This window comes from Falco rusticolus, chromosome 5 (assembly GCF_015220075.1).
Source record: "Falco rusticolus isolate bFalRus1 chromosome 5, bFalRus1.pri, whole genome shotgun sequence".
Taxonomy (NCBI): Eukaryota; Metazoa; Chordata; class Aves; order Falconiformes; family Falconidae; genus Falco; species Falco rusticolus.
The window spans coordinates 51,204,160-51,225,777 of record NC_051191.1 but is presented as its reverse complement, the minus strand read 5'-3'; the positions used below and the strand labels follow the sequence as shown (position 1 = coordinate 51,225,777).

General features: G+C 33.2%; 1 protein-coding gene across 1 annotated transcript in view; it reads left to right on the top strand.

Moving 5' to 3' along the window:
• LRRIQ1 (leucine rich repeats and IQ motif containing 1) overlaps positions 1-21,618 on the top strand; it is a 113,547-nt gene that overhangs the window by 56,361 nt on the left and 35,568 nt on the right. Inside the window, exons 18-22 of the mRNA XM_037389905.1 lie at positions 3,620-3,709; positions 4,422-4,546; positions 5,142-5,237; positions 5,585-5,670; positions 13,843-13,944. Of these exons, the coding sequence (XP_037245802.1) occupies positions 3,620-3,709; positions 4,422-4,546; positions 5,142-5,237; positions 5,585-5,670; positions 13,843-13,944 (499 nt within the window). The remainder of the gene's footprint in view (positions 1-3,619; positions 3,710-4,421; positions 4,547-5,141; positions 5,238-5,584; positions 5,671-13,842; positions 13,945-21,618) is intronic.

The window sequence follows — 21,618 nt, the reverse complement described above, 5'->3', positions numbered from 1 at the left end:
TATTTGATGGTAAACAGTCATTATATTTTGCAAAGAAAGGGATAAATTAAATATTTGAAAAATGAAGGAATAACAAAACAAAAAAGGTTAAATACAACATGCCGTGAAAAACAATCCCTAAGCCTCCAGAGTTCATTGGTGAGCTACAAAATCAAAGGGGAGAGAAGAACCCTGGCAGGCTTAGATTCTTAAAGGGTGAAAAAAGCCTTTTGATTCAGAAGAAAAAGTTCTTAATCCTAATGGATAAATGGAAATGGCAAATGCTAGGTTTTATTATTAAAATCCAGAAAGAAAACCCTAAAACCAAGTATATTCACACCTTCTTGCTGAAGAATATCAGGGATAATTGTGTTGTGTTTAACAGTGAATTTGGTTTTCTGTATTCTTTCTAGTCTTGGAAGTATGTTGTTTGTGTCCTGAGCAAGAGCTAAATGAAAACTAACATAAAGTCATAAAAAAAGGCCCAAATAAAAAAAAAAAATCAAAAACTTTGCCAGGTATTAAAAATGTGTTTCAAACAGTAATTTGAAGTGAATTTATTTCTATGAAGTTTAAAAAAAAAATCAGAAAGGTCTATATATGTTTTGTGTGCTCGTGAAAATTGAAACTTAGTCTTTGATTTGAAACAAACAATGGAACTGAATTATGGATGACATAAAAGCTTCAGATAAAATGATGTGTGTTAAATCAATTGTATGTGATTTACATGTGTAAAGATATGTTATATACCTCAGTATTTATGAAATTAAGGAATTAATTTGGCTTTAGAAATAAACATAAATATAGTATGCCTATAATTGTTTATGTAGTTCATACAATTAAACATTATAGTTTTATTTGCTTTGTAATTTATCTGGGATGATTGTGGGTGTGTGTTTTTCTTTTAGTGGACAATATCAGAAGAAATTGATCTAGTTTTTAGCCTTAGGTATTGGTAAATCTGTCATAAACTTTGCATTAATTATAATTTAGGACTGTGCTTATGAGAAAGGTATGGACAGTTTCTTGAACTTGGTGCTGTCAAAATCTCTAGGGATAAAAGTAGTTGAAGAGCATATATTTGAAAATCAATTATGTGTTTATTTTTGTTAGCCAAAGCAAACAACAGTGTGATATACTTCCATAATACGCTACAAATTCATAGGAGTGCCTAATGTGCTTAATAATAAATCATTATTTTTTTTTACTTGTGTATTTATACTTTTGAATCATGCTTTTATATTTTCATTGATACTTCTTTTCAACAGTTAGAACACTGAAAGACATTTTATAGGCTATGAAAGAAATAAAAACACTGTGGGGAATATTAAATTAGCAAATGGCAGACACTAGGCTAAGAAAATATTTGTGAGAAAAGTTTCAACCTAAATATTAAGAACAAAGAACTTTAATTGGATTATGGTACAATTATAAAGCAAAAGGATTCGATCAGTGCACTGCTTAAGTGATTCTTGTACATCATGGTACACACCAGTTAAGTTGATTGACATTTAAATTGTACATGTAACTCTCTCCCAGCTGTATTGATTCTTTTGCAAGTAGAGGAGGAAAAAAATACTTAAGAAATTTGCCATTTTTGTATAGCTTTATATACCAGCAAGATAGAAGACACATCTTTTACAGACATTGAATTTACCTGTGACTAGATTGCATGCCCACACTTAGAAAACAAGTGAAAAATTCTTATCTGAAAAACTACAAATATGATTTTCATAGTGCAGTTGAAGAGTAAATTCAAGGAAGAATAACATCTAATTATCTAATTTCAAGGCAAGTTTTTGGTCAGATTGTCTCCCTTTCTCATAGTTACTCATTTTGACCGTTCTGCCCATAAACCCCAGGTAAATGCAAAACTTGAATGTGTCATAGCTGTGTCTCAGCTGAGATATGAAGTTGTCAGTCTTCTGTGTCTGAATTGTACCAATTTCACATCTTTGAATGATCACCTTTTGGGATTTGATTTACTACAACCTGTTTCTGGAATAGATTTTAACTGTGAGTTGTTTTTTTTTAATCAACCATTCAATGGTTGTCAGTGTAAGAGTAGTAACTGAGGAGAGGTAAGTTAGTGGATTGTAGGTAAATGTAACAGTTACAGAATGTGGTAGATTTTATTTGTTGCCTGGCTCTACGGTTTATTTACATAGATTTCTTAATACATATGACCACCTGAGAGGGGAGGTGTGGTAAAAAGTTAACATTTTATATTTATCCTGAATTGAAATGGTACGAAGGAGAAGAGTGGTAAAGAGGTATTATCTGTTAATAATAAGTGCGTAGAATTTGTCCAGATTTATTAAATAAAAGAATAAAACCCAAATCATACTGTAATCAAAGAATACAGAATTCCAGAAACAAGGAGTCAAAGTGTAAGAATGCATCCCTTTTAAGACATGCAAATAAAGTCAGAGTTTATTGAAAATTTATTTTAAAAAGCTATGTCAGAATGGAAGAATAGTGGCTCACAGTTACCTTATAAATAAAACAAGTGGTCTTAGAGTCACCAAACTATGTGACTAGTACCTGAAGCAACCTTCTCAAAATAGTTGGAATATAGTTTGTCTGTCAGAATTTCAGAGAGCTCGGAAGATCTTGTTCACCAATCTAAGGCCATGCAAAGTCCTACACAAAATACATATTAAAGTATCCAAAGTCAGGATAATTTCTTAGGGTCAGAAATCAGTGCAATCTGAAATATTCTATGAATAGGAGAAAGGTAGTCCAGTTTTATAAATTAGACATTTTAAAAGGAATGAACCCCAAACTCTTTGTTGCTGAAGTGAGAACAGCCTGAATGACTGAGCCCTGTTTAAGTGGAGCCAAATTCTTCCGTGGTGTTTACTTGCTGTGTGGAAGTAATTTGCTTCTCTCGCTTATCAAAAAAAACACGTGGTTGAAAAACTCAAGGATGTATAAAAAAAAATGTCATATACAGGTTGAGTTTGAAACAAAATCTAAATTCTCTTTTTATGAAAGAAAACTGAATTCTGCCATGAAGTGCTTGACACTACAGATAGCACCTATTCAGTCACCTCTCTTCTTTGCAAGCTATTATTTTAGTTTGCCAATTATTCTGTTACATCAAAAATAAATTAGTTGAAAAAATAAGTACATATAACATTCAGGCTTTTAATCCAAATTTCAGTGAAAACTCTTCACTAATTCAGTTCAACTCAGCAAAAGCAAGTTTGACCGTCAGGCACCTACATCTGATATAAAATGCTCAGTCAAAAACAGCAAACAAAGCTGTTCATGGTCTTTAGGCCTTTTTTCAGAGTTCAGCAGTCTTTCTTAATAACTTGAATTTACTAACAATGTTGGGATAAAATTAGAAGAATTTGAGAAGGAAGGGATGCATCTTACTTAAAAAACAAAACAAATGCAAAAAACCCAAAACCCCCACAACCCACAAATACTGTTAATGTGATTTGTTTAAAATAGAACAATACAACACAGCATCTCCAAAGGTGTTTGAAGATTGCTCTGCAGGTGGCAGTTCTGATATACAACTTGAAAACACTTGAAACAGTATGCATCACAATTTAAAAGAGACTTTGCAAAAGTGATCAAACTAAACTGATTTTGTCAGTCCATTTTTTGACTTTACTCATTCATGCAGGCTGCAATAGAGAAGGAATGGCTAATTCTAGATTCCACCCATTTCCCTTCAAAAACACTCCTGCTCTCAAACAAGCTGGACTGGCCAAAGGTAACATGTCACAGAAACTTCTTACTCTTCAGTCTTTATTCATTCCTTAAGGATATGCTAGTCTGGGGTGATTAATAAGACAATCTATTGACTTGAAAAACACAATTACTTTTAGAAGTCTCAGACTTCCTCCTCATCTCCAGATGCAATTTTTCTTTTAGATTTTCTTTCATTTGCTTAGTTTTTTCTTTATTTTGGATTTATTTCAACACTTTACTTCACAGTAGCAGAAAAAAAAGATGATGTGCTTCATCTGTACATTTGGCAATGGATTAAAAATTGCTAGTTGACACACTACTTTAAAAATACTAAAATCTGCATTATATGACAACAGCTGAATGTTTTCAGAACAGCTAAAGGTCATTGAACTGTAATGTCTGCTAGTTATTTCTTAAACTTTGAAGTTTTAGCTTTTTGTTTTGGTAGGGTTTTCTCTTCTTGTTACAAGTGTAATATTACTGATGTTTTATTTCCTACAATTAAAATAAAGGAATCTTATAAATTCATTATATTTGGGGACATTACTCATAACTAAAATAATCTTTTAGCTCAATTTAGTTAGTTGAAAGTAAGGTCTATAATGGGCATGTCACCATTAAGAATCCTTTCTGTTACAGTAACAGACTGAAACCCTGGTGCAGGTTTACTTGCACATTTTAAATTCAAATTTGCAGGAATCATCAACTGCATTTTTCTTCTTTCTTTTACTTAGAAGTATTCTAGGCCTTCAAATTCCAGTGAACATTCAAATAGCTTGTCATTGTCCCCACCGGACACTTGGCAGTGTGTTAAAAGATCACATTCATATGCAGCAGAAAATAGCCAGTTTCATGGCAGGTAAGTCAAATAATATATTTTTTTCATTTTATTTGGTTCGTTTGAATTTTACAAAAATCAATTAGGAGAACTTGAGGCTTTTCTGATGCTTTTGCTACTTTTGGTTAATATATTATGGGAGATAAAAGCCATTTACTTGTTAAAACCAAATATCAGTTGTCATTTTTCATTGGCTACCAGAATTAAGAATATAATATATATGTGTATTTTGATTTATCTAGGTTTGACTATAAATCATAAAAATTATATTTTTTCACATATATCATAACATAGATGTTGAAATAGAGATTTGTAAGACTAGATAAAGATTAAAAGGGATTTCTTACACAGCTGCATTCTTTTGGAGAGAAAGGACTGAAATATGCATCAAGTAATTGAAATGTAAACATTTCAAATTGATGGCAGACTTTTATTACTCTCCAAGATAAAGCCTTCCTGGAGTATTAAAATAGATTTTTTTGTATTATTTCCAAGCTTCAAAAGTGCCTTTAAAAGGCACAAACAACTTGCAGAATAACAAAGGCTGCAAAATAATCATCCGAGACCCTTTCTTTTTTACCTGCCTTTCAGTACCACTCTTGTACTTTGTTTTCAGGTCAAGGAAGGGAAAAACGTCACAGCTCTCTGACTGGAAGGGAAGAAAGAAATTTTCATTCATGTCTGAAAAAGAAGAGAAAATTTCAGAAGAATGGTATGTTAAGGTATTTTGCTTACTTAGTGATTTCCAGGACTAGATACAGTATAGCTGGCTGTTGCTTGCTGTTACTTAAGTTCCACCTTTCAAGAATCTCTGTTTTCTACCAAAGTAAAAATTACTCTAATCACATCTACAAGTGTCTGGGAGACAGTTGCAATAATGTAATGTTAAGATAAGCATTGCAGCTATCTGTGTAATTCAGAAAGTTTCATAAGTTTCATGCTATGCATAAGAAATACTATACACGTTGTATTCTTTCTGAAAAGTGCATTATACAATAATATGCAGCTGGTGTAACATAATACATGTGAAATGTTTAGTAAGTTATTCTCTTCCCCTAGGGGTTTTAAAGATATTTCTACTGCACAGCTAATGCTGAAGAGGTCCCATAAAATGAAGCCCCAGAAATACAGTAATAAAAATTTAGGTAAGTCAACAGTTTAAAAATGGTTATATTGATGAAACTTTTCTACTCTTAAATCTCAAAATAGTGTCTTTCTCTTAAGAAGTTTGCCTGCACAACATTAAACATTAATTTGAATAAAGGTGGAGTGTGATTCAGTAAAAGCAACTCAATTTAAATCAACTTGTTCCAGTGATAAAATATTCAGATTTTTAAAATTTTTCTACTGCATTTTGAAGATGAGTATGTGACAACTATGCTAAACAGAAATTTTGTTTCTTTTTGTTCATGTATCTCTTTTTCTAGATATGGAATTTATATGTCTGCATTTTGTGCTTCTTGTATTTTCCTCTTGGGAGAATATCAGGTTAAAATTATTGACTTAGGCTGGAACTATTATGAAAATGACATTTAGAGACATATGAAATGAAGTCATTTATTATATTAAATATGCATTGTGGAAATAGATTGTGTTTATCCAGCTTCTCTGTAATTGTCTTCTGGTTCTTCTCAGATACTTCTTATATCAATGAACCTTTCTTAGAATCATTAACTGTTAGTACGATATGCTAATGGAATACGTTAATAAAAATATTAAGAACATACTGCTAGTATAAGAAACATTCACATATGTAAGAGCCTGATTGGCAACAGGACCTAACTCTAAATAGTCTTTGGAAAGTGTATCTTTATTTACTTTTTTTTAAAAAAAAATTCTATCATAAGCTACAGTTAATTTTCATCTTTTGTATAACTTTGCAAATCTCTTCTGCATTAAGTGTTGAAAATATTGAAAGACATTTTGCTCTTCAAAGGGAAAAAATTCAGCCTACAGATAAAGTTAAGAAAAATGTTTCTTTGTATATTTTGTTCTACTTTAAAAATCATTCCTAAAAGTAAATATGACAAAAAAAAATCTCTAGTTTAAATTATATTTTTTAAAAAAGGGGGGGGAGGGTGGAGACAGGCGTGTAATCAGCAAACTATGTTTTTTTGTTAAAGGAGAAAAAATGGATAGGAGTTTAGTTATTATATTTAAATCTTGTTAGCTTCCCATGATGCCCTACCATGTTACATTAGAAAAAAAAAGAAGTAAATATCTGCTGTGTAGCTGAGTTGTTTACATATATTCCATGTGGTAGCCTCTGTATCATTTTTAAATGAATAGAGCTTATTAGGTTATATCATCTTTTTTTTTCTATATGCTCTCTGGTTTACATTAGTAGTAATTAATCCAGTCATAAATGTCTGATTGAGCGTATCAAATTTGCTATCCTATTTTTGTTGTAGTTCTAATAGATTTTTTAGATATGTTTATATTCACTTTGTTCAGATTATTCAATATGGTATATGGGTGTTGAGATTTTTAATGTACCACTTGGAATATTCTCAAAGTATATTACTATTTTTTAAAAAAAATTTAAAAACTTTTGCATAATGTTTTTATAGGTTCAAATTTTCTCTTCTCGACACTGCCTCATATAGACATATTTTGTATTTCTGACTATTATCACATGCACAAAGATAACCCATATATATAATTTTTCTCTATAGAGTTATCTGACAGTCATTGAAATTGCAGTCTTTTTTCACATTGGAAGAAAGCATAATTTCCAGAACCAAGAAATATGACTGAAAATATTGCATACTCAATCATTTTTCAGTACAAAGATTATCAAGCCAACTATTCTTTCTTATATACCACACTGGCAAAGTCAGGCCTTCCTTGGTCAATAAGGACCAAGTAGACCTTATCAACTAAACAAGTATTTTTATCTTAAACTGATGCTAAATCTCAGCTGTTGCACTAAAAAATTATCCTGATGGAATATTCTTCATGTAAGAATCTCTGTGTATATAACTATATTTTACATCAGCTAGCTCCTCTGAAGTGGTGAGAGCAAGCCAGGGTCTTTTTGAGGGTCTGGTTGAACAGAGGGACTTTACAGCATTTAAATTAGAGTATATATACCTCCTGAGGCTAGCCAGCTCCAGATCAGGAAACTGTAACCAGAGCCATTAGGCTGTCAGTATCTTTCTTGGATCTCTGTGTGGTACAGCTCATGCTAGAATACTTACTGCAATTCCAGTATACCTAGAGAGAAAGAGTTCACAATCTTAGGCCATTACTGTGAGTTTAATCCTACTGAAGCAGGAATTTCATAAGAGACTTTATTCCTTCTAGTATTTAAAAGCAGATTGAAATGCATCTGAATAAGTAAATGTCAACACTGTCTTGTAGCGTTTCTATAGAAATTAGCATCCCATCACCTTCATCTCCTCTGAAATGAGCTTTGCCCATCTTGTACTTACTGAAGCTATGTATGAAATGTCATAGAATATATTTTAAGTATTATTATTTCTGTTAGAATTTCCAGGTCCTCAGTGTTACAAATGCAACTGTTTCCATTTTAGCTTCCTGAATTAACATAGTAGAAGGTGTGCTAATACCTTCTAAATAATTTTGTTAGTGATAAAGATTCCTACCCACTAGAAAATAAGAAGCCAGCATCCACTTAAAGTGTGAATTGTAAGGTGTAAAAAATCTATTTTCTATGTTATATCCATTTATTACTACATATCTGACTTAAGAGCAAAACACTAAGTTCTGACAAAAAGAAAAGCATCTAAAAGTTCTAGATACATAAATCATAAGCTATTAACAAATAAACTTTTAGCTTTTATTCTAAGATTTTGGCATCATCCCAAACATCTTTTATGTGCTGTTGAACAGTCTATGGTAATGGTCTTATTATTGCAAGTACTGCTAAGTTACTGATGGGTTTTGTAGAAACAAATGTCCTGTCAGAGTATGCTGTCTGCTTCCATATGCTATCAAAGTTTTGCCTTATGCCTTAGATTCACAAATGCAAAGTGTTAAATCAGCTTCCATTCAGAGAGTTTTACAATTAATATAGTCAAGGCATCTGCTGAATTGGAGCTTGGATTGAACACTCATGAACAGGTTCAGTTCTTAACATCCTCAGGTGTAGGAATTTATTTCTTTCCATTTTCCATCTAAAACATTTTTCTTCTCTTAGCACAACAGTGATGGGATTAATTTGATAAATTATAGAAGTCTACATCTGAGCTAGTCATCTGCATTCTTTTATGCAAAGAAATAGATACCTTAAATGCTATTAATTTCCTCCTAAAACAATTAAAAAACAGGCTACTTGAATCCCACTGTAAAAGCACTTATAGTTCTCCATTGCCTAGACACAAAACTGAGAGTGACTGGCTGAAATACAGAGTTAAACTGTAGATATGTAGAAGTAACTGAGAAATATCTTACCTCATATGTCTGGCCATGTACCTTCTCAGTAGTGGAAAAAATATGGAAAATACTGGCAAGTGCACTGAATCCTGTGGTTTGTATTACAAGGAAGAGCTTAAAGTAGCATAACCTTATAACACAGAGTGATTCAGGCAATGCTTATATTGCAGTAGACCAGTCCCACCAACTAATGGCCTTAAGGCCTGTTATGCCCTAATCCACTACAGTTATGTATGCTTGTTTATGTAGTTAAATAAAATTGTGGCCTGTATTTTAACAATACCAAATGTAGGCTGTGTCTGCTTCAACTATTTTTACTCCACAGTAAGATAATACAAAAAGTGTGGGAAGAAAACAGAAATTTTGCAGCCAAGTAAAACTGGCATAATGTCAGAAATATTCCTGTTTTATCAGGGGTGCCTAAACTTCTATGGAAATTCTAATTAAAAATTGAAATACAGCAGACATTAATTCACCTCACTATGCTTAAAAAAATTAAGCATCTATGACTCATAACAATCTTATCTTCCTAAAGATGTCTTGGCACAGCAGTACAGAATTTCTTGCTTAACTTTGAATTTCCTTGATTCAGTGGATTTTGTAGTAGCCTCTGAAAGTTAACTTCTTTTTCTTTTAAGGTAGCTGGAAGCCATGTCTTGCTTTCAGCTTCTCTCTCCTAGAGCTGTATTACTTTCTGTTTAACAATTTATTTTCCAATGGAAAGCTCTCTTGTCAGTGACTGACCGCATCAGATGGTAATTGTTGCTGCCACATAGGTAGGGAAAAAAAAAAAAAAAAAGGTAAAAAGCAGCTGGAGTGGGCCTTGACTCCTAGAACCAGAGCACAATGATAAAGATATTTCACAGAGATCAGCAACTATTTTTAGCAGCAGTTTAGAATTTAAGACAGCAATGCAATACTAATTAAACAAACAAAAAAACAACCCATAACAAAATCCCAACCCACCCCCCTCAAAAGCCACAACTCCAGAACAGATGACCTGACTGCACAACATGGATTTGTGGAATTAACAACAGTCAGAATAAAAACCTGGGGGAAATTATTATTCCTTGTTACACATTACATAAATGACTATTTGTCTATATTTTCTTAGTAGCAGAAAGAAAGCTACTTCTGTTGTTGCGGTGTATTCCATGTAGTGGTATAGTCTAGGAACTTCAGCCATGGATGAGTTGGAGTTCTCATTGCTGTTTAACGATGGAACAAAATGTGGTCTTTCTTCAAAATGAATTTACAGATTTAATTATCTTATAGATAAGTATCTGTCACTGTGTGCTACTTTCATTTATCAGCTCTTTAAAGTTGGCACAGATATGTTTATGTTTTTCTAATTACAGATAGTGCACAACAAAAATGAATGACAAATATTAATTCTTCCAGTTTCACATATTATCAAGAAGTTGTTTAACAAATGTGATGCCAGATCAGGCAGTAACTATTCCTTCCATATTGTTTCTATAACATTTCTTGTGTTTGTCCGACTTATCTTCTATATTTGGAGTCAGCCAAGCAATGTGCATTAAATTACCTCCCTGGTTCCTAGATTGCCAGCACAGATCATTGTCTAATAAGCCACATTTAAATGAGTATGCCAGAGTCCAGGAAGATATTTGTATGATTTTGAATTATTGGACTCTTTCACAGTTCTCTGTGTGAAATCTAAAACATTTGATTGCTTGTCATCAAAGCGTACATGCAGTTCATTTCCCTAGCTCGCTCAGAGACTGAAAAGCACCAGTATTATAAAATAATCTATGTAATATTGCCTACATTTGGGACTAGGTAAAGAAAAGGACTCATTTTTAATAACAAAAGAGCTGTAGGCAATGGTTGAGGTGATCCAGGTAGGTACAAATTCAAGTAGTCTGGCACTGTGTTAAATCCCTGTAGGTTATTTAAATTATTTTGCAAAGACTCAAAGATAAGTCTTCTGATAGAAATCTCTTAGAAGAACAATTTCCATCATTTCCCTCTCTTCCCAGTTCATGGACCTTCTTTACTACTGATATCCTTGTGCACAAATAAATCTTTGAAAAATCTAGGTTGGAACTAGTAACTTCATGTGACTTCACCCAAATATCCTTGGTATAGTTTAACTTTGGACTGGATGGAGTTTTCATGGAATTGGGAGGGAGACTGGATTAAGGAAAGATGAAGTTTTTAAGCCATTTTGAAACCATTTCAATAGACCCACATAGGCAAAAAGTATGTTATTTAAGGAATTATAGAAATCCTCAATCACATTTTGTCATAAGAGTTTTTAATCAATTTTGTCACTTTGTCTTTGGTCTTCTGTTGATGAGAAACACTGGCTTTGTAACTAGCATAAAGCTAGAAGAAGCTAGAAGTCTTTTTACTAACACTATTAGTTTCCAACAGTGGGTGCTGGAAAAATTGTAATTTTAAAAAATATTATTCTGTAAATTTTTTATCCATGTATAGCACTTGTATGGCTATTTATCTTACAAGTACAGAAAACACAATAATAATTCATACTTAAAATATTTTTATAATTTCTGTTACTTAACATTTCAGCGAGAACTGTTAAAATATAATGTATTACTATCACAAGATATTTTTATCACAAATCTTACTGTGATCTACTCACCCAAATATTTGCTACCATGAAGAACACTAGGTTGCTACAAATTTATTTTTGACTTGGGAGACATGCCAAAATAGGCATACTTTATGCATCTCTGCAAAGTGAAAATACCTACAAATCTGGTAATCCAGTTTGTGAATAAAGTGATCAGAGTAAGTCTAATAATTACCTTTAAAACTAGTGGAGTTAATCATTATTTATTGTACTTCTTGTGTTGTTTCATTGAATTTATACTTTAGTTAGTAAAAGTGGGTTAAAATTCTTTAAATTTGACGTCTGGCTTAATTTGGAAGCTATAATCATCATACAAGATGAGAGAGCTTCTTCTAGATAATTTGAGATAACAAAGTGTAAAGTATTGCCAATTCTGCCTGGGGAAGAAGGCATGGCCTAACTTCCATTTGATTCCTTTGTTAGTCAAGTTTGCTGCTTTATGAGAAATCAACACCATTAAGAACATTCTGTCATCCAAATGCTGCTGCAGTGTGGGCTGACAAATACCATAACATTCTGATGTGTTTTCTCAACCTGCTCTCTCTTAAAGTATCCACACCCAGTTAGACATCTCTGGGCTTACAAGGCAAAGTTCCAATATGCCTGCATGTCTTGCTAATGTCAAGAGAGCATTCTCTGAGAAAAAGTGGAGCTCTTCAGATCCTGTTATGTTCCATTAATTTGTAACTGAAGAGTCTACTGCAATTATAGATCTAGTCAAAACCAACTTTATAAATTGCTGTTAAACTTGGTAAAAAATGTTTGATTTTTCGAATTAAAAATAAAATAAATAAAAAAATGATTTAACAGGGCATTCTGATCCTTTATTTCCATAAATAAGGACACACACAAAAACCTACTTACTTTGATGCAGTATTATAGATGCTCATATAAACTCTCAATAAATACCAATAAGGTCATGTAACAAACTCTAAATGAAGCATCAGATGTGAATAGTCATGTAAATGTATTCTGTCTGAATGCTCTTTTGAGTCTTTCCATCTCATCTGTTTTACTGCTCTGTCTGTTCTGGCAGTGTCTTACATATTCATTTTTGCTACACTTGCATTCTTTGTGAAAATTTAGATCCTTTCCTTGCTATATCTACTTTCTTGCTAAGTTCTATTGCTGTTCCTCTTGACTTTTATTAGTTTCTACTCTTTTCTGATAGTTTGTAGTCACCTTTGCAGACAAACCACTTCTGGCTTATTGTTTCTCAGATATTCAGGAATTTCTCTGCTTGTGTTATTTTCTTCTTCTTCTAACCATATGAAATATATTCCTTTGATTTTTTCCTTTGGCTTTCTCTTACTCATCTTATGTTCAGTGTCATACCTACAAAACCCTGTATACTTTTGCTCATTATTATGTATCTGCTTTTGTTTCTACATTCTTCTCAAGGGTTTTTTTTTTTGTTTGGTTGGGTTTTTTGGGGGTTTGGGTTTTGGTGTGGGGTTTTGGGTTTTTTTAATAACTGGCTGGTTTGTTCTGCACTGTGCTTAGAATTTTCACGTTCTTCCTAACCCAGTTTCCCTTAAACTCCTACTTTCCTCCTGTGTCAAGCAAACAATTCTTCCTTCGCATAAAAAAAAAAAATGCATCAGAATCACCTTTCCTGACTTCTGTGGTTTGGCAATAGTTTAGTCTTGTTTAATTAAACTTCTTTTTTTTTTCCAGTCTAGGAACATGTTTGTCTAGGTTTATATACAATTCTGTGTTCATTTGCTTCTTTGCAAAGTTTTCAAAATAACAGGAAACTACTCAAGATTTCATAATGTGGTATAAAAAGACTTTTGGAGTATTTTTTATTTCAGTAAAGATGGGACGTGAAAGAAGGTTAGCTTATTATCTCTAAGTTTAGCCTTTAAAAAATAAACTTCCTCCTGTTAATATTTTATAGGTATAAATGACTTGATTTAGCCTGCTGAATAGTTCTGAACCAAAGCTTTTAGAAACAGTGCTTGGTATATATTCTGCTAATATTTCTGCTTTAATTTCAAGCTTTAAAAGCAGGATTTTTTTAATATTTTCTGGAAATATATGCTTTAGAATTTATTTTTAATTTGGAGATGAGCTAGCTAAAAGATTACTAGTGTTAAAATCCTGCAAAATAGTGACTTTGGTTCTCGGTTGCACGTGTATTTATGTTGCTTTATTTTACAAAGTATAATCCTTTGTGAATATAAAACCTAATTTTAAAGGTATTTTCATTTATTAAGTGGCTAAAAGGTGAAAAACTGCTTGAAGGAATGAATGAGCCAGGTCTGACCTTTGATTTTAACTTGTTCTTGTCATCTAGACCCAGCTGTGTGCCTGGCGTTGTTCAAAAACAATGAAAATAAACATCTCCATGTGAAACCACCAAGGAAGACACAGCCTATATATGCTGGTTACTTTGAAGGTATGAACAAGTATTTTACTTAGCTTTATGCATATAAGCATATATAACTTTTAATGTCTTTTAAGCAAGCCTACTTGAAATGTGAAACAATATGCACAAATAGAAAGCAGGAGTTTAAGGTTTTTATCTGTTCCTGGATATCTCAAGTTACATCAGTGAAACATTTCAATTCATTGGGGAGGGCAGGGGGGGTGCTCCTAGACATTAATTTGTAATGAACTAGTGACTAATTTATTTATTTATTATTATTATTAAATCTTCATCATAAAAACCATCAAAGCATGTCACAGAGGTATAAAATACAAAGCACTAGAATAAAATTTTATAAATGAAATATCACTTCAAATTCTTCATCTTATTTTCACTTTTTCTCAAGCTAGCCATTGATTCCTGACAACCGTAATGTTTTTAAGAAGCTACTTTCACATATATTCCCTAAAACTCCACCATTTGACATTCTTCTCTTCTTGAAGACAAGAAAAGAACCTTCAGCATGTAAATATAAAATTGGCTTTCCAAAAACATTTAAACACTGATGTTGCTGTTTTACTGTTGAAATTCATGTTAAAACTCTCCTTGGTTCAGTAAGGCCAGGTCAATTTAAAATACCCATGATGTTAGAAGCTGAGCATCTCCAGAGGCATTGTTTTTAGACTGTTTTGATTCCTTTTGCAACTCAATAGTGTGCTCAGTAAGTTGTCAGTTGTTGCCTCTGTCTTTTTATCTTTCTCAAAGACACAGCTATACTCTATCTGATTTATTCCCAATCCCACAAAGTAAAATTAAAAATAATAAAACTGTATTAACATTCACTGAATAAGGATAGAAATTAGAACCTGTCTGAGACAGGTGTGCAATCAGAGTATACCCAAACTGCAATTCAGTCAATTAACCTAGCTATATGAAAGTCTGGATTTGCCTCACATTCATAAACCCTGCTCAAATTTGGTTGGAAACAACTCTTGGTGAATTCTGAAGAGGAAAAATGTTTGCATGATTACTTGCCTTGGACCCAAGCATGAATTTACCTAGAATATAGAGTCTGTATATACTGTGCCTGATTTAGCATTCCCAGTGTCTCACATCTGTTCCTGTGGCATATGCTTATATGCTCAAATGTGACATATGCTGGAGAAGTAGGACATGCAGACTGTCTGCAAAACACTGGGTGCTCAAAGCCTACAAGTAGTAGTGTGAATGTTCAAAACCATGTTGAAGAGAGGAGTTTGATCCCAGGTTCAGTACCCTAAAGTCAATGTACATTTAGCCTAGCTTTTCTGCCACCAGTTTGTCTGTTCCTGCCTGGAGACATTTCCCTTTGTTTAGGAAAGCCAATGCATGCATTCTAAAGATTACCAAAATTACTTTTTGAATACATGGAGAGAAGGCACCACAGCAGGTTAGACATCAAAAGGCAAGCACTGTAGTGGCACTCTTGTTTATCTTTCATTTCAAGGACCATTGTACTCCTTTGGCCAGCTAATAATCTGAGATTCTGTTTTCAGCAATCTTTTATTGGGTGCTTACATACAATCTGTTGCCTTCAAGAGGACGAGCAATACCCTTTTTCTTAACCAAAATATAAAATTGTCCTTCTACCTGAGGCATTGCTACTTCAGATGGTATGGCCAGAAAACACTAGTTGTGAACTAGAGCCCAGAGTGCAGCACAAAGTATTTATTTATGCGTATATGAGATACCGTCAGACAGAACTAAAAGGTTCTAAATTTAGAATTTGGTAACACTTTGCATGTTATCTACTGCAAAGCAAAGCACCTGCAGGATAATTTCAGAGAATTGTGTTATTAGTCATTTTTTCCCTCACTCACAGAAAAGTGTGTTTCCCATTTCCCCTCTCTCACCTTTTGACCATTTCTTCCTCTTTTGCCTGGAATAGATTTCTTTGGGTCTGTTCTGTGACAGGAGTTCTTTCTGTAACAAGAAGGTGGACTGTTTTCACTCTGTACCTATAAATCTTGTGGACACCATATTTTAGGTCAGGAGAGAATGCAGGCCAGTCCATTGCATGGTGAAAATAAGCTTCCTCCATTCAAGGAGGAATTCTGTTAAATAACAGAGTCACTACTTTTTAAACAGGATGTCCTCAGAAGTGAAACAATTAGAGTGGTTTTAGATTTTCAAACTGAACACATCATGGTAGTGAATATTTAAGAGGTAATCCAGTTAAAATGTGTAACAAATGTCTTCTGTCTTTATTGCGTCTTTAGTTTGTGTTCAAAAATACAAATAAGAAAAAAGAATAACAAAATAAGAGGTATAAAAGACTGAAAAGGAATGAGCTTAATATCTGATGGTTGTGTGTTTATGAGATAAGGGTTATGCTGTGTCATAATTTGCCTTCTCATCTAAGCTACTGCATCATAGTGATAGTGTAGTATCATGCAGCATCTGTAAAGGGATATCTAAACAGAGTGAGGTCATAGTGTTGATGCAATATTCAACTATTTTCATGTGACAGAAGTTGTGATGAGCTGGCATGCAAAATGCTAATATCTGACTTTGAAAACTTTTGCATAAATTTAATCCCCTGAGAAAATTCACATATCTCTAATTTGACATAAATGTTGTAGGAAAATACATTTTCAAAACTTGAGTGACATCATAAATTATTTTAGAAGAATCATGCTTTACTCACTGATGTTATAAAAATCCCCACAGGGGACCATTATTTCACATTTGTACCGCAATAGCACACAGAAGTTAGGCAGACAAACCCCTTTGTATGACATGCTTCAACAGCACGAGGAAGCATTGTTCTGACAGACAAAAACCAAGCATTTAAAAATACAAGGAACATTTGAAGGTGTGAACTATGGGAATGTAATTAATTGTTTGTTAGTGCATGTGTTTGTTATATATATGTGTATGTGTCAATACATATCTGTACAATATACGTGTATATACGCACACAAATATGTATGCATATACCATGAGTATAAGTAGGTATATGAATTCAATAAGCATAGCAGTTATGCTTTCATAGTTGTATGTTTTGAAAGGAAAGTAAATTATGAACAATTAATCTCTGGCGTAATTTCTAGTATCAAAGTGCATATTGTACTACTAATGCTTTCTCTCTAGATTCTGTTTCAGTTTCTTTAAAATTCATTTAATGCATGTGGTCATTGTATAATACAGTTTCATTAAAACTATTATTTAAATCATATATTGTGACATTAACTTCAGTAGGTTGTGAAGCCACAGAATATGGAACTATAAATATGTGTTTACTGCTTCTTTTAAGAAGCTATAGCCTGATCAAAAACCTGAAGACAGAGGAAAGCCTGACTTTTGATGTACTTTCACTTCTGATGATTTGTTGGACATTTCCTGGGATTATGTCTATTACACCGCTTTTTTTGATGTGATAGGGTTATGCTTCCACCATAATTGTTGATTTTCAGTTAGTGCTAGTTCATTGACAAAAGAAATATGCCTGTTTACTCTTTTAATGAATATTCTTGGACATTTTTGTGTTTTGTAGCTGGTGACATTTCAAAGATCTCAAAATTTTGGAAACATTGTAAGAAACACAGATAATTTTTATTATTTCCTATTTTGCAGCAAAGCGTATTTTTAGAAAGCTTTTTAACTGTGTTTCCTCTTGCTGTCTGGAGGCTATTTCAGTTATTGATTTAACGTAAAATAGTCTGACTATTTTGGATAAAGTAGATCAGGAATTGAAGGAAGAATCTACCTTTGACTCCTTCTCTTGGGAAATTCCAGTTAGTCCTGGCTGAATTGTGTAACAGAGCATCTCTGCCGGCTGTGGGTCTGTAATTACAGGGTCTGTAATTTCATTTACACAGAGGAAGGATACCTACTTTTCCAACCAACAGTGTGAGTGCTTTGTCCTGGCACAGCAGCTGAAAACTAAAGAATGAGCCCCGAGGCCTAGCACATTGTTTTGCTACAAGATTTGGGAACAGTGTATATCTTTTGGAGTCCTCTTTAATCCATCTACCTCAACAATTTGGGTGGGTTATCCAAATAATTTCTGTTCAGTGGAATGGGAAACTGGATTCCAATCTGCAGAGCAAGTTGGAAGGATACAGTAGATCAGCTGAAAGTCCAATCAGACTAGCCAAGTACTATTTGGGTATAATTCACTTACTTTCTCAGAATTTCATAGACTGTGCTCTAATTAATTATGTAGATTAAGTGATTTATTGGCACATATAGTACATTTATTTTTAGTCATATCCATATCCAGCAGTGGCACGTCTATACCATACACTTCAAAGGAGTGGAAACAATACAACTTGACTTTACCCAGGAGTGTGCTCAATGACCACTGCCAGGAAGTTTAACTATATTAAAAATGCATTGGACTATGCTGTCAAGATATGTTTACTGTAGTTTGGGAACCTGTAGTTCTAATTGGCAGTACTGTATTTCCTGTCATTTTATGCTAATCGGTGACTAAAGAAAACGTAATGGGTATAATGTTAAGACAGATTTCACCAATACAAATTTAATAATGAACAGATTATGCTTTCTCGGGTTGCTTTTAATTATGGAAATATTTATTCATTTCTCTTTAAATTGTCAGTAGAAATAACATTTATTTTTCATACTGGAACAAGAGTAAGAGGTAAAATGATCTTGTGATTATGTCATATGACTGGAATATAAATATCAAGGATCCATTTAAAGTCATCTGTTTTCCAGCTTTCTGATAGTTCACAATTATGAAACTTCTTGTAATCTCAAGTGAAAAATACGGCGAAACATTTTTATAGATTATTATTACTAGTGCTAATTAAAAATGTGAACTAGAGACTTTAGAGAGTGGAATTTTAAGGTTACTTTTGAGTTAAATGTGTAATCTTATTAAAATATGGTTACATAATAATCAACATAGTTTCTTAGATTTTCTGTTACGCAGTATGAATACATTGAAGAAAAGGTATATGCAGTAATTAAATAGAATTTATATTGATTCAAATTGCTGATACTTTTAAATATCTGCAAGAGAGTTAATAGAAGGTGTTGAGAGTGGAATGCTAATGTTCATTATTTCTGTGCCTTAAATCATTTGTTGTTTGTTATTTAAGAGCGTTTAAAAAGACATTGAACTATAGCTAATAATTTGTGTTAGCTAATTTCTAAAATACAAAACCAGCTATTTTCAATGGAAAAATATAAATGGCTTCAATTCCCAGGAAGTACATTGTTTGTAAACATCCATTTCTAAATTAAGTCATCTTTTACTGAGCTGTGGTCTGAAAAAATTAATAACCACATTCTAAATCTGGCCTTGCTGCAATTCTACTAGCTGAATTGCCATGTTTACAATACCAATGCAATTATTACATATCTCCCACGCTTTAAATTTGTATGCCACATTAGGGAAGCAGTTTCTGAACCATACAGCACTGAGAAAAATGACAGAATAGTGCATTTCCAGAGAATGTATGATCTGTCCTGAGATGTGATGAAAATGTGTTACAGAAACCTGTAGTGTGGAAGGGGATCTATCTTTTAAACTCAAAATTCTATAGCTTTGTTTCTTATTATATAGTTTGAGCTCACACAACAGAACTCTCGCACTGAAATATTTTCTCATTTTAAGGAATTAATGGCTCTCCACCAGCCCTTTAACATGTAAAATGAGTAGGTTACTTGTGTCCAGTACATCCAAAAAGAGCCAGGATAAAATAAACATAAGGAGTTGGATATCTTGGAAAAAATCTGTCATGGGTTTGGGTTAATCATCTCCAGAAGAAATTCAACTTGATGCCTGAAATGTAAGACTTCTTGGAGAAAGCAGTAAAGCCTGAGGCAGTGTTGATCTGAAGGAGTGCTCTCCATGGGTCAGAGCTGCTCTGCTGGCAGAGTGCAAACCCAGTTCACAACAGCGGTACGCTGAAAAGTTGTAAAAGACTTCAGGGGCCTTACAGTGCACACACTCAAGCTTCGGTTACATAGTTCTAGTGGCCCAGTTTCTTATTATAAAATAAAACTAAAAAATGAAATCTGTGCCTAATTTTCTAGCCTCCTGTCCATCAATGACACTGTAGGATTTTTTCAGCCTTCATGGAATGAAGTAATCCAGAAATTATGGTATATGTTTAAAAATAAATATGTAAACCATCATTTATGTGCATTTATACCATGTACTTCAGTGCCTGAATATTTATAAATGACCTAGACATACAACATTTATTATTAATATTTTTGCTTTTCACAGTCAATTAAAAATGTTTTTTTTTCTATTTGCCTGAAGCTCCTGAACAGAGGTATTTGCCCTAAGTACTATACAGTAGCTTAATTTTATGAATTCTCACCATGGTTCTAGTCTTCAGGGTTCCTGTATTCATATGTTAAAGGTTTCTGACCGCATTTCACCTGCCTATGTATTATCTCTTTGTTCCTGTCTCTATTTTGCAGACTGTGGTAATTTGTGGTGGTCTAAGGACTTTATTAGTGCATCAGACGTAAATGAGGTCTCTAAGCTAAGAGCGTATGTGTGTGTTCCAAAAAACTTCCAAAACCTGAATTTTGTACAATGTGTAGGCTGTCAGCTGTGCTTTCATGGCATAGTAATTTACCAATCTTTAACCTAAAAGGAATTACATGTTTAAAAAAAAAAAAAAAAAAAAAGTCTTACTGCTTTTTTGCTAGTAACTATCCAATGATGACTTCAGTGGGAATGACATTTCACCCAAACTGTCATCAGAGGTTAAGTACTATTTTTTCTCATTGTTGAATAAGGTAACACAATAGTTCAGATAATTTTATTTGCACTTACTGAGATTCTACCTCTTTTCTTTCCTTGACATTTTATGGCCAAAAGCTCAGTAGTGTAGACATCTGCATCTCAGCCACTGTATATGTAAAGAAGTTGACTCCACGTTCAGAACCACAGGTTTTAATACTGCATAAGGCAGTCATTTTGGATGAATAGATCCCTGAGTACCGAAGCATTTCAAATCCTTTTTCATTTGACCATTCAGTGACCTGATAACTATTTCCTGTCCCTAAGTAAGGTTGTGACCCAGGTCTTAGAGTGCAAAAGAGATAATTTTAGCAACAAGTTAAATCCAAATGGTTTCGTTGGAGGGGGTAAGGGAGAATAGGTTTGGCTAAATTCCTCTAAAATAATGTTAACAGCACTTGGATTTAGTACGTCTAGTTAAAGGTAATTGTTGAATTTGTTGCCATCTGTTTGGATGCCTGGGGACTGTAGTCAATAAGGGTTGGTTTGTTTATTTGTTTTGCTTTTTCTGAACAGTATCCAATAGTCTTTTTACACTTCAAAAAACTAATTGCTAATGAAGAGGTCATTAAAAGTGCATTTTGAGATATACCCCAAGCATTTTCCAAAGTGAGTGTTTCAAGCATTAAAATCATATTGCTATACAAATGTTAGTTTCATATAGGCCACAGAAATTGTATAGTCTGCGTCATGAATGTTGCATTGCACAAATGCTTAGCTGTGGACAAGGGATAGAATGTATTCTTAGAAATATTTTATAGGTACAAATCTTATTTCAGTTGGACAACATGACATGTTTTAAATGTACAGTGAAAGAAATGTTTCCTGTAGCTATAAATTTTAGTAGTACTACCTATGCATATTTTAAGTACTTTCAGAGGTGAATTAAAGGAAGGCCTTCACCCCAGAGCTTTTCATTGATTGATTTAAGT